Source organism: Aptenodytes patagonicus, chromosome 2 (assembly GCF_965638725.1).
Source record: "Aptenodytes patagonicus chromosome 2, bAptPat1.pri.cur, whole genome shotgun sequence".
In the NCBI taxonomy this organism is placed as follows: Eukaryota; Metazoa; Chordata; class Aves; order Sphenisciformes; family Spheniscidae; genus Aptenodytes; species Aptenodytes patagonicus.
Genome location: NC_134950.1, coordinates 44,460,045 through 44,473,982, shown reverse-complemented (window position 1 = coordinate 44,473,982; position 13,938 = coordinate 44,460,045). Strand labels below are relative to the sequence as shown.

The 13,938-nt window shown below is 49.7% G+C and overlaps 1 protein-coding gene across 3 annotated transcripts in view; it reads left to right on the top strand.

Annotated features, from left to right (window-relative positions):
• RGS20 (regulator of G protein signaling 20) overlaps positions 1-13,938 on the top strand; it is a 41,886-nt gene that overhangs the window by 8,614 nt on the left and 19,334 nt on the right. The window contains exon 1 of one of the 3 annotated variants that reach the window (XM_076329711.1): positions 9,721-9,768. The exons of 1 other annotated variant lie outside the window; for it this stretch is intronic. Coding sequence is in view for 1 of the 2 variants with exons in the window: in XM_076329710.1 (XP_076185825.1) it covers positions 11,067-11,165 (99 nt within the window). In the remaining variant the exon portion in view is untranslated. Of the gene's footprint in view, positions 1-9,720; positions 9,769-11,062; positions 11,166-13,938 lie in introns of those variants that run through there. One more of the 3 variants, XM_076329710.1, reaches the window with a different exon arrangement.

Genomic DNA, 13,938 nt, shown 5'->3' with positions numbered 1-13,938 from the left:
GCAAATCCTTCCAGTGACCGGGAGGATGACATGGGGTGCAGTATCATCAAAGACAGCTTTGGGTGGGAGCTTGAAAGTGTCATCGGACCTTTGCTGCTAGGATCAACCATCCCCAAGCCCTTCCCGCACAGGTTTACCTCACCTGCTCTTTAAAACCTCGCTAACACAGACTCCACAGTCTAGGCAGCCTGCTCCAGTGCTTCACCATCCTACCATTAAAAACCCGTATTTAACCTAAATATCCCTGCCTACAGTTTAAATCCATTACTCCTTGCTGTATATGTAGTGAGCATGAAGAGTAATTTACTCCTTCCCCTTGCCTGTTTGTATACAATGCATGCTACCTGGTACGCGTTTCCCATGAGTGGTGCAGACACAAAAGTCATGAATCACATACATGCTTTTTCACAGCAATTTCTTTCCACAAAAAAATTCAAAGACTCTAGGGGAAAATAAGTGTTTCTTTCAAGCCATTTAGAGCTTACTCAGTCCTACATTTTGCTGGCCCCTTCTGTGCAATAACAGGACAGCTTTTTACTCCCATTTATTTGCATCTCTTTATAATCCAGTCAAAAGAAAGATGCAAAAAGAGATCAGAATATCCTACCACAAATATCTTAATTTCAAAGCCCAGCTCCAGGTTGCTAGGTGACAGCTAGGCACATCCTCCTGAGAGCAGGTCAAAGTCAAAGCCCCACCAAGCCAGGAAATGCAAGGGAGAGACCATCACTCTTCTCCCAGAGGCCACGCAGGGAACAAAAGCACCTTGTTTATGTACAATATAAGTAACTGTATGTTTCGTCACAAGCATTAAAACTTAACCCTGAGGCAGGCAGAATGTTATTTTTCCATCAGCCACATCCAAAAGTTGTGCTGAAGGGTAACACTTGGGAAACGGCAAGGATCCGTGAGCAGGTGAACTGGTGAAGCCTGGCTCGCAGTGGGTCTGTGCTTGCTTACTGACTGATTTTGATGTCTGAGAAGGCTTGGCCTTTCCCACAGCCTGTCCCTGTGCTGGGCACTGATTCCAATGAAACTTTCAGGAACTTAGGTGTTGAGATCTTTAACTTAACAGATCTTCAGTCTGCCACCAGATGTGGTTGGAAACAGCTCAGGAGGCTAATGTCCTCAATATTATACTTTTAGTGTTATTCTCAAAATAAAGCTAATCTAAAATACCGTATCAACTGTTAAAAGTAAGAACAGACGGCAACAAACCTGGAGCTGCCCAGTGACGCCATCCAAGCAGCAGCCGATGATCTTACAAAATGTCACATCAGTTTTCCTGGTTCACTGTTCCAAGTGCTTAATTATGCGCACAGGAAGGATGAAAATTATTCTCAGGAGTCTAGAGATGTCAGGTGTAGGCTGAGGAATTCATACAGAAAAAGGGGAAGGGCACAACTTTGTTTCATTATTAATTCTGTTCCATTTGTGAACACAGCCTCATTTCAGGAAGTAGCTGTGATTTTTCCTGTGACATCTTGAGTGATTTACTTTAGGACTCAATAAAGAAGAAAACAGTTCTTACTGTTCTGTCGACTTCGCTGTTCCCTTTGAGAGTAGTCAAGTTAAGAGCAAAAACAGTGGATCAGACTTAGACCAAGATAGGATAAAGTATTTGTTCTTGAACTGCATAATGACTGGCATTTATTATGAGAGGTAGGAGGATTATAATATTTTAAAGTATTAATTTTCTTGCATTGCAGTGCTTGATTTTGTAAAAAATCCATGGTCTTCTCTTTTTATTACCAAACTGATTTGTTTAAACACAAGCATTCTTCTGGGAGGGATGTCTTTGGGGAAGGGACTCTCCTTCCAGGGATTCCTTACCAATCCTGGAGTTTAGTATCCCAAATAAGCTTTGGCACTCACACCCTTTGTGCCTTCTGGTACTCGGAACTTGTACTCAGATTTGCACGGGTGCTCAGACTGCACCAGGGAAGTGACCAAGTTGCTCCTCTCTGTCCCTTTGTCCTGTTTTTTCATTTGCAAATTCTTGCTCCATTTACTGATCCACATTACCCAGAATTTGGCATGTCAATAAATGGGACATCTATAACATCTGTATTTAATATGGGCTCTAAATAAGAGGGTTAAAGGGTGTTTCTCAGTTTACATCCAGATCTTCTGGGTGGTTTGGCATGGAACAGTTGGATAGTTCTCCAGTCAGAAGACTGATAAAGTGAGTCACAGCCTTTAATGCCAGGGACATTTCTTCAAACTAGCATTTCTTTATGTTCACTGAAATATTTGATTCTGAAAGATGGTTGCTATTTTTATGACAGACTAGCCTTCCTCACTGCACTGTTTATCCTGTTCATACAGACCCTGTGCATGCAGTTCCATTTAAGTACAAGAATAGCATCTGCTTGAATGATTTACCTGACCAACAGTGGCATACTCAGACTATAAAATTGTTTCAGGCTCATAAAAAAGCTGTGCTCTCTCAAGTATCATACTCGGTTGTAAGCAGACACACTTTAAACAGAAAGAAAAGCCAAACTCTACTTGTTTCTTACCAGCCTTTCCAAATCACCAGGAGAAATAAGTTAAAGGTGTAACAGATCAGAGAAGAAAGTATAGGCTATTGCAGGCAGGACACTTTCAGTCCCACTTTGTCTTTTCTGTGTTCGGTCAGGAGGTAGGTTTGAAATGAAGTGCAGAAAGGAGATTAGGAGGGACGTTTCATCCACCCGGGAGGAGGACATAGTCTTTCAAAACAGGAGTGTAACGGAGGGAAACCGCCACGTGTGGTCTGTTAATGAGTTGTTTTGAACAACGATGCAGAAAGATGGGATATAAAAATAGGTTTGCCCAAATTTCTGCCCATCTGGACAGCTGTTCTCCCTCTCTCAGGACACTTCTAGAACCGGAGCAAAGTGCAGTGTAATTCCAATTGCAGGGAAACATGAGAGACAGCCCCGGAGTGGCCAGAAGAAAAGGTCCAGCCTGCAGAAAGGAGTGTCAGTCTCTCTGAGCATCAGACAGGAGAAACGTGGTTTCACAGGAACACGTCAAGGGCCTCCCCCAAAAGTTCAGTAGCTCTGAGCTTTACTTTTTCCTTCTTTTTTTTCTTGAGGTCCTCTGTATCTATAACCTGTAACTCGGTATCTGTGGTGTCAAGAGAGACCTGGGAACTGATACCATTTGTAAGTCTGCTCCTAAGCCTAAAGCAAGCATGACATTTAGCCAGTAATTTGTGCTGTCTGCAGTCACAGTCTCTCTAATCCAGGCATGCACTCCTATATGGGTAAGATCGCGTAAGGCATCTCTGAAAGAAAGATTAGTAAGAGATTCTCAAGGAAGCCCCAGGCCTTTCCACTCACTTCCACAGGGATACCTACATAACGGGGAAAACCTGACCTCTCTAAATCAGTGTTTGTTCAGTTCCACTGATAACTTAGTACACTGGCGTGGATATCACCTGAAGTTTTCCCATTTCCCAAATCATCATCATTCTTATCAGACCAGCTCCTCTTCCTCCCATCGTCATTCAAAGGTCTTTTTAAGATGCTGGAGAAATACTCCTGGTCACCACCTCAAACTAGTCTGCAATGAGACAAATACAGAGTTTGTTTTTTGTGCCAGCATCTATCAGCCTAGAACATTCTCGTTTCTGCTACTATTCTTTTTAACCTCATACCCTTTAGGAGTTTCTCATTGCCTGCTCTTTGTTCTTTTGTTCTTATTTTTCAAAGGAATTATAGTGCATTTTAGCTCTGATGTCTTTTCGTGTTCTCCGCCACATCCTGTGAGTGAGTTATATTTTCCCCCATCAGCCTTTTAACATGGCTGCATAATTCCCCTTAATTCCTCCCGATTTTCTAAGGTCCAAAATCTGATCAAAAGTCAATGGCAGCAGTCACAGTGGCTTCCTCGGGAATCTTGTCAAGCTGGAATATTACTGTGTAGCCACATTGTGCAACCGGGCTTTCAGATACACTTTGAACTACTCTGAAACCTCAAGCTGTTCGGGAACATTGGTTCTAAATTGCCCCATTAATCTTCCTTTCTGAATCAACTCTGGAATATAACTACAAACTACTTTCTATACCTAAAAATTGCAGTCTTGTCAGTTTTGGATTCTTCTTTAATTTAACTATATTTATTACTTACCAAGCACCTGTGTGGTAAGGATCCTGTGTAATAATTAGGTTATGTGTGACCCAGAATATCAGGAATATTCCTGCAGGTCACGGTTGGACAGGTACCTCTTGAGTGACATTGACACTATGAAGATATTTTTCCTTTGCTAATCCTGAAAAGAGGAAAACCTTTGCGTCTCCAGTTTTAGTTCATTTAATTTCCATTATGGGCAGAGAAGAGGACCCCTAATAGCACAAGGAGGAATAGTGCTTTGGCACTAATCCTCAACTGTTGAGGTTCCCCATTCAAATTGTAGGTGGACAGTGACACCTTCTGGAAGCTTGTAATGAGAGTTACTGAGCAGCTTCCGTCCATCATCTGGAAACTCACAATTTTTCTGGTCAACATTTTGCCCAGACCTTTGGTACGGGTTCTCTGATGTCATCGGGACATACACTAACAGAACGTTGTCGTGATGGGAGAATTTTTTTTTAAAATCGACCCCAACCTGTAGGGTTTTTTAATGATTCCAAATAATTCAAAGGTTTACAAAAAAAAAAAAAAGAAGATAGAATTAGAGATGTATGTTAACCTCATGATTTAAAAAAACATAGTTGGCATTACATTTTTAATTATTTATTGACATATGTAAGGTGAGAGGGTCAGACAGAATATAGTGAGGGTTCAATTTGCCAAACGTGGCAAACGAAATGAATGACATCATAGTTTCTTAATGCAGTCATACTTCAGCAAAGATTTCATTTTTTTGTATGTGTCATATTGCAATTTCTAATTAGACCTTCTTTGCCCAATCTGCCGGCTTCCTGGGTAGTCTGCCAATCTGCCAGAAACTCTGAGTCACCAAGGATTTTAAGCACATGAGTTGTGCCACAGAACTCGGTCCGAGGGCTCACGAGCCCCGCGGTGCCTGCATGCATCAGCTGGACTGGGGCCAGAACGGGGAGCAGACAGCCCAGCTGTCACTGGGCTGACTCTGACGCTCTAAAACCCGGCATTCAGTCCTATTACTGGAACACATCTCCTTCGTTCTAATATCTAATTTCATCTCAAAGATTATTTCTCTTTAAGCTTCCTCTTCCTTAGAAGTAGCAAAGATGTGATATGTAGGAGTGGAAAAGAAACAGGGTTGTGAGTGGAGACAGCGGAGTAGAGACTGGCTGATATAAATACGGAGGCGGAGAGTTTTGGCAGAACATACATCTGGGAATCACCAACCCTGAGAAAGTACATCACCCTAGAAAATAACCTTACGGTGCTGAAATAATTAGCGAAGTACTAAGCAGAGCCATCAATAGCAAACAATTCTGGCTGCACTGAGATCTAAGCCAAGTCTAACCATTACAATAACTTTTCAAGCATTAGTCCTAACTCAATGCAATCACAGGTTTTAGCATAAGACCTTGAGGAAACTTAATCCTCCAGCAAAAGACTAAGAGAAACCCTACGCTCTACAATATGTCCTACTGAACGGTTACATTTTGACAATGTGAATGACATGGCATTGGGAGGAACTGCCCAGCGTGACTTCCACACTTGGGCTTACACAAAATAAATTCTACTGGAGAATTAACACATTCCTGTTAAAGTTTATGAAAAATGACAAACTAACAGGCATCCTCACATGTGGGATAAGTTAATGCTCTGTGGACTACTCCATGCAGCTCCATGGTTAGTTTTACATGTTTGAAGACTCTGGTTTATTCTGCCTCCCATCAACATTGAACCTACATCTTCTATTTGAAATCAATTACTAATAGATTCATTAAAAAAAGTTACTTACAGCTGTACATAACTAATGTTGAAAGAATACAAATATTTAAAAGTTTGGGAAAGTTGTTTCCCATAATGTCACCGGCATTATGTTCACTTTGAAATGTGGTTACTTAAAATGCATCTTTTAAATATATATATATTTTTACATTTTAAGTTTTTATTAAGGAATAAGATAAAGCAAATACTAGAATACTGCTGATATATATATATAAAATATATATATTCAACTAAAGCCCCTGGAAACTCATTTTACTTCTGAAAATACCTCCTCTCCCAGAAAAGCCTGTCAGTCTTCAAAGTGATTTGCAACAAATGCACTTTCATGTTAATGAAAATAGTAAAAAATGGCTTCTTACTTTCTGTTTGAATCGCTCCCTAATTCACCTTGAATCAGCTCCATTCAATGGTCTAGAAACTCTCTATTTAACAACTGAAGTGAGCAGGAAACACTAAAATAGATTAGTACCCATAAGCCGCCGTACAAATGCGTATGACCTCTCCTTGGGCAAGTTCAGGCGTGAGGCCCAGCAATCTGTCCTAACACCTTAAAGCAAAACAGGCCCCAAAGAAGCTAATATGTGCATTATGTCCCCCACTGAAGTGTGATTGCAAGAATGTTGGAATACAATGTTATTAAAATACAGATACATGTTCTATATTGCCTTTCTTATAACCTGTTCTTAACATTTTCAATGAGAACAAATAAAAAAAAATTACCCTACAAGTTTGTAATAATAATAATAACAACAAATAACAGGTTCCTTCATTCCGACAAAGACAAAATGAGGAAAATGCATTAACTAGACAGATCTGCAGAAAGAGAGAGGCTGGAGTCTGAGAAACATACAAAGGGACAATATTAAATAGCAAGGGCACCCTCAGATAAAGTCACTTCTTTCTGATGTAGAATAAAAGAAAACTACTGCATGCTGGATCGACTGCCCTCCTAAAAGTTTATCAATAGCTTATGTAGACTTAATGAGAAATGTTCAGGAAAGTCTAGTAAAGAGATTTTTTTTTTCTCATGCCTTATACAGTAGTAGCTAATAGCAATATTGAAATTGATTTGTGATTTAATATTTAGCTTGTATGTTACAAACAGAGGTGTCACTATATGGGATTAGGAGGTAATTTTACTAAATACACAGTTCACGTGTAAACACTCCATTTTCCATAATGTATTTTTTGGAACAGAACCAAGACCCAGGCCCAATACTCCCGTGCCTAACTAGATTGTCAAGATGTTCACATTTTGCTTTCTGTCTGTCGTAGTGAAGTTGAATTAGCCTGTACAAAGTGGGGCAGCAGTGGGGATTAAGAGTACAGTCATAGACATGCACATGCAGAGCAAGCTACTCTGATGACTGAGGGAATTTTCTTTCACACATGAGAAATGCATGCTCAGATTCCTCTTAGGCAGAGGAAGGGGTTCAATCTCTGTCTCTCCGCTCTTAAAGTCCCTCAACTTTAAACCCCATTTCAACAAAGTCCAAGCACTTGTTTGTGCAGTTCTGTCTTATGCAGCTGGACATCAGCCTGCATCCATTAGTCAGGGAGAAAGGAGAAGAAGATGCATATTTTACCAATTTTGAGAGGACTTTAGGCCTCCAAGACGCTCAGCAGTTTCAGGATTTAGGTGGTTGTGTACATATGCAATGATGCGGATGTACCTGTCTACAGGTAGAGCTAGGTAGAGTCGTCTACAAACACCAAGCACTGGAAGACTTTCAGCTTAGGTGGCTTTGTTTATCTAACACCATTCATGCTAGGCAGCGTGAGTACCACCTTTTTATACAATACTACGCACTATCATTATGCATCATTAATGTTGAAAAAACTAGCCATCTTTAATAAGGTGTTAGTTGATCATGACCCTCCTGAGAGAAATGCAAAGGGTGGAGCAAGACCATACCTTCCAAAGGGGTTACACCGTGCCAGCATTTTAAACCTGCACTTGTTCAAGCATTCCTGCTAAGATTTAGAAAGCCACCTGGGACCGTAGTCTAGAGAGGGCTTAGAGGAGTCACATCCACTCAGTGGTCTGAGAAATGACTGCTCTTCCTGGCAGAGTGACTAGGAGCTGGATTCAAAGGCCAGTGGTGTTAACAGGTGTTTTGATCTTGGTCTCAGGACACATGAAGGACCACCTTGGTACACTTACTGAGTCTTTCTTCCCTTTTCTCTGCCAAGGGGTGAGGCGGTATCATTTAATCCTAATTGTCAAGCCTGTAACACCTCCATAGGTCCTGTCTGGGCCTTGACAATTGTAATTCAGCACAGAAGTGTATTTAACATCCCAGTTGTGTGCTTTGTGCCACAACCAAAAGGGCAGAGATTTGCAGAAGGGCTCCTTGCCACCGGGCAGGAGAAATACTAAAGGGGTGGGGTGGGGAATCAACCTTTCTATTTTTTATGCTCTCGTGGGAACATTGTCCAGCTTCCACCCTAGTTCACCTCTCTGAACAGACCTAGGGGAACACTCTGCTGCTAAGCAACAGCAAGCTCTCCTTATGTGCAGGAATGGCAGCTTTCCCTGCAGGTCTCGGCTCTAACGAGTACCTTCCACTGGCACCAACGGCACCACAGCCGTGTTCTCCCATTGCTGTAGCTGTGGCTTTGGCCTTCAAGGGCGGCACCATCACCATGGGAAGCACTTTCTTCACACTGTGCAGACTTCAGTTCCTCTTTGATGTCAAGGGATTGGTTGTAGGCCAGAAATGGGGAAGATGTTTTGGGAAGGGCTGGGCCTTGATGAAAAAACGGAGCCCAGAACAGGAACAGGCAGAAATCACCGCTAGAGAAAAGGGAGGCAGAGCCCGAATGGCAGTGATTTCTGTCTATTCCTATTCCAGGCTCATGCTCTAGTAGGGTGGCTTCCTCTCTCCAGGACCATGACACTCAGCAAGGAAGGGTAAGACCATGCTGCCCTGCCGCTTGCAGACCGGAGCGGGCTCGTTGAGCTGCCCGGCCACCCCGGCGGGAGCGGGGCAGGACCCTGGACAGCGCCGGGCGGCGGCGGCCCGGGGCGGGTGGGGGCTGCGCTCCGCTCCGCCGGGCGCTCGCCCGCCGCCGCCGCCGCTCCTCCCGCCGGCTGTGCTTGGCTTTTTGGGTGGAGTTTTTTGGGGCGTGGGATGCTCTTTGCGCCTGGGTTGTAAGTGGCCAACCTCGTCCCCGTGCTCCTCTGGCACTATGTCCAGCCCTGAACCCCAAGGAGCACTGGCTCGGTACGAGAAGTCTCCTCCACTCCGCACCTACAGGGCCGGCTTAGAAAAGTTAAAAGTACAGAGCGTGCCTGCGGGGGGTTGAGGGGGCAGCCCCGAGCACCCAGGGACCGACCGGTGGGGGTTCAAGGCTGCCACCCCCCGGATTAACACCGCGGTGGAGGGGCTCCGCTCGGGGCTGGGCTGTGCAGGGCGCCCGCCTGCCTCCCCCCCACTCCCCCGTAATGCTTATTTTGTGTTTTTTTCTCTCTCTGTCTCCCCCCGCCCCGTCCCCCCGCTCCCACACCTCCCCCGCACGCCGCAGCCGCCGAGGCTTCCCGGGACCCTCGCCCCGCTGTCAGCTCTGCTCTCCAGCCCCTTCCTGCGGCCGCAGCTCCCCGCCCGCCGGCCCTGCCCGCGCTTCGTCTCGGCGCCCCGTCGAGACGCCCCGGGACCCCGCTTCGGCCCCGCGGGCTTGGCGGCGCTGTTGGCCGGGAGCGGGGCGGCCGCCCGCTGCCCGCTCGCCGCCCTGCTGCGGGGCCGCTGGGCTGAGCCGCCGCCGGCCCCCGCCCCGGCCCCGGCGCCGCCGCCGCCCAGCCGCCTCCCCCCGGAGCGCCGGAGATGCCCGGCGTGCCACGGAGCCGCGCCGCCGCAGCCCCGCGCTGCCCCCAAGCCGCCCGGCGCCGTGAGTACCGCTCGTGGGGCCGCGTCCGCCCCTTCCTCCTCCTCCCCGCACCGGGGAAGCCGCTGTCCGCCCACGTGCCCCCAGCCGGCACCGGCGGGGGAGTCTCGGGGGCGCGGGGTGAGCTCCCCCGGCTGAGAGCCCCGGGCTCCGCAGGCAAAGCCCGCCGCTCCCTATCCGCCATCCCCATCGCTCCGCGGGTCCGCTGAGTCCAGCAAGGCGGCTCCTGCGGCCGCCGTGCTCCGCATCCGGTGCGCGGGCGGGAAGGGAGCAGCCCCGACGGCAGGGCTGCCCGCCAGGTCTCCCGGTAACCGGGAGCCCAGCTCCGGGAACCGGGAACGTGCAGGGCGTTCATGCACCGGATCAGTCTCGGTTTCACGGGAAGACCGTGTCGCTCTGCCCGGGGACGGCGGTGACACAAGCCAGCCGCAGCCGTCCCGTTAACCCTTGTCCCGCCGACGGGCGCGCTGCGCCCTCCCGGCAGTCGGCGTTTGGGACTGCCTGGGGGGTCGCGGTGGCGGGACGTTATCGGTGAGACAGTCCCCAAAACGCGGCGGTGCTGGGAAGGGCGCTGCTGAGAGGGCCGCCCCGGAGGAGCGGGGTGAGCGCCGAGCCCGGCGGCCCCTGCCCGCCGTCCTGCGCGGGGCCGGGCACACGCCTTCCCCGGGACCGCCCTGCGCGGCTGCCGCAGCCGGGTAACGTCGTGCCCGGCTGAAAGGGGAGAACTAAACCGAGAGAGCCCGGCGGCGGTGAGCTGTGCGCCTCTGGAAGACAGGAGGCGGCTGGGGCGGAGGGAGGGAAGGTGTATCCCTGCGGTTACTTAAAATGCAAGCGTGCTCCAATCCCGGGTTTATAAGCACGGCTCTCATTTAAGGCATCTATGAACATTAAAGCACCAGTACCGAGCCCCGCGGCGGCATCGCCGCCTCCTCAAGCCCTTCCCACCCCCTCCCCTGAGCGCACACACACTCACTCACTCACACACGTACACTCTCACGCCGGTTTCTCCGGCATTTCTGCCCCCGGCCCCGGCCCCATGGCTCCCCCCGCGCCCTCCCCAGCCCCCCGCCGCGGTGCGGGCGCTGCGGCGGCTGCTCCCGTTGCAAACCGCCCCTGAGCCGCAGCGGCCCCCGGTGCTCGCCTCGCCGGGGGCGGACCGTCGTCAGCCCGCCCCGTCGTGCCGGGGCCGGGGCGGGGAGCGCGGGCTGCCGGCCCCGCTCCCGCCGGCTCCGGCCACGGCGAGCGAAGCCCACCCGCGTCCGCGGCCGGCACCGTGAGACGAGCCCGCGAGGGCCGGGCGCATGCGCGGGGCTGGCGAGCCGCCGTCCCCGGGCGCCCAGCCCGCCGCTACCGGAGGGGAAGCGGGCGAGGACTCCCGGCGGGGCCCCGCCGCCGACACCGTAAGTACCGCTCGGTCCCGCGTGGCGGCCGCCGGGCACCGCGGCACCGCGCCCCGGGCAGGCGCGGGCTCGTCGCCGGCAGCCGCGACCCCCGCGCCGCAGCCGGGCCCGCCCCGGGTGCATCGGGACGGCACGGGACGGCACGGAACGGGCGGCGCTGCCAGCGGCGGCCCCCGCGGCCGCGGCGGGCGAGGAGCCGCGGCCGCCCTCCCCGGGAGGAACCGGAGGGACCCGGCGCAAAAGGCGCTTCCCCCCGTCTCCCGGAAGGTCGGGAGCGGCCAGCCGGGAGCGCCCCGCGCTGGGGCTCGCAGCGCCCCGTCCCTCCCCACGGGCTCCCCAGCGCAGGGCCCGGGTAGCACCGGGATGCCCCCGGACCCGGGAACGAGGGCACGACCCCTCCCCGCGGACTCGGCCCCGCCGCCGCCGCTCCCCGGGGCGGGATCGCGCCCCGCTCCGCGCCGCCTCCCTCGCCCCAACGCAGGTAACACCTCGGCTCGGCTCCCGCCGCGCTCCCGGGGGCCCTTCCTCCTCTTTTCACGAGTGAGGTTGAAGATAAGGTGGCATCCATCACCCCCCGCCCCTTCGTGAAGGGAGTCCCGCGGCACGTCCGTTGTCGGGGCCCTCGGCTCCCCTGCAAAGTTAGAGAGATGGGTAGCAACAAGCCAGCGTTTCCATATAGACTCTTCCAGTATCAGCCTGCCACATCACGCATCCTCGGGTGAGAGAAAGAGCTCTTCCCGGGCTCTGTCGTTAGTTAACGTCGGTAGGTGAGAAAAAGCAGGTGATGAAAACTGGACACAACCGCAGAAAGTGAAATAAGATTATCCTTGTACGTGCCAGTAAGAATTACAGCAATTTAATACCGATGTAATTTACTTGATGCAACCGTTCCGTTATTTCATTTTTGCTGTTGAAAACTGTAAGATCAAAACTTTTTGTACAGTGCCGTCGGTATGACGTAATGGTGAGGAGTCTCCTTGTCCCTCTCTGCCCACTGCACAAACTGACCATCAGCTCCAGCGCTCTGCGGAGCTACGTACTGCCGTGCCGGTTCCGCTACTGCTGTACTACAGGACCAAAAACCAGTAACCACTAGCTCAACTAAACGAAGCGCCAAAATCACTATCAGCAAGCACGTTCAAGCCAACTGAATGTAGAACTAGCACTATGTTTTATAAAATGCTCTAAGATGAGGGAACAGTTACTTGATTTCCCCTTTAATTTCTTATCTACCCCCCCTCCCCCCCCAATACTTATTTTGGTATCTTTACTCCGGGTCCCAAATAGTTAATCATGGCAGCATCTCCTCGGCTGTTACACACCTCTTTATCCCTTGGAAAGAACAGCGCGCATTTTTCAGAGTAGTGATTTTTGAGGGCTCAGCTTAAAGCACTGGAAAGGAGTTGTCAGAGTGTAAGGTTTGTGCGTCTCTCAGAGCCCAGGTCACAAGTTGATGAACCCGAAGCACAGGCAACTACCAGTACTCAGTCACTTATAAAAATTCACCCCCTCTTTTCGTCACTGAAAGCTATCCCAAGGAGGCCGCGGCATTTCCAAGACCTGCCGAGATCTCCTAGCATTCAGAAGCAACAGAGTATTCTTAGCTAGAGGTTCACGACTCTTAACTTTCTGTTCATAGGCATGTTTCAAAATTTGTCATAGCCAGGTGAAGCAAAGAAATCCAGAGAGGGTCATGACCGAAATGACAGTGTGCTAACTCAAATTCTGACCTTACTTCAGCTTTAAACTGACGTTGGTAATACTCCTCCCGGCTGACACCGCTCCATTTGGCACTACAGCCGAGCTCGCAAGGCAGAGGGCAGCTACCACGGTGCCTACCCTGCCAGAGCAGCCAGATGCCAGCGTAGTACAATCAGAAGTGAATCGCGACAATCGGAATCAATAGGAAATGGTATGTGAATCACTATTTAATGCACTCCAGGGTGAGTCATCCCGATTCAACCAGCTTTCAGACCAGTACAATGTCAGTCAGCTCCTCGCACAGTTCGATATGAGTCAGATCTCAGCACCGAGTACCATATGAAATGAGTCACCGGCTAATGCAGCGCCATGTGACTCCAATACCCAGCGCGAGTTGTCAGAGCGTCTGTGTGATATGAGTCACTTCATAGTACAGTAAAATGGGCTTTTTGGAGACCATTCATAATTAAGCACGATGCAACCAAGCGCTCAGTAGGAGATGATGGGAGTGAGCAGAGCAATCTGCTACGTGCTCCGGTTTCACTGTTTGCATAGTAAAGAGGTTTGTAAAATATTAGGCTGAATGAATTTTTTTTTAAAGCGAGCTGCATGAAAATAACTAGAAGCAAATCCTTCCTCTGACATTAAAGCCAGCCAAAGCAGGGCTGAAGCAGTGGTAGAACTCCCAACACTGGAGAAGCCTGGGGTTTATTTTGTTTGGTTTTGCTTCCGAGACAGCTGATCAGCCACTGTGAACTGACATACATCCACTGAGGCTGACTCCAGCTGCCACAGAAGACAAGGCAAGGGATGCTGACAGTCTGGGCTGTGCAGAGGAGAAGGACTTGACACCGATTTAGCTTAACTGCAGTTTGCAATGACCTGGTTTGTGAAGGGGCTCAGCATGGGATGAAGTTACATCCATTCTTGCATTCGTACTGCTCCACTGTCATAGCACCCACATAAACGGCTGGACTGGAGCGACAGGTTGCATTTGTTGCTTTTTCTATGCAACTGGTAAAAAATTCCCTCATGTTTTTCCCGTATTATAGGAGAAATAATGACAGAAAGT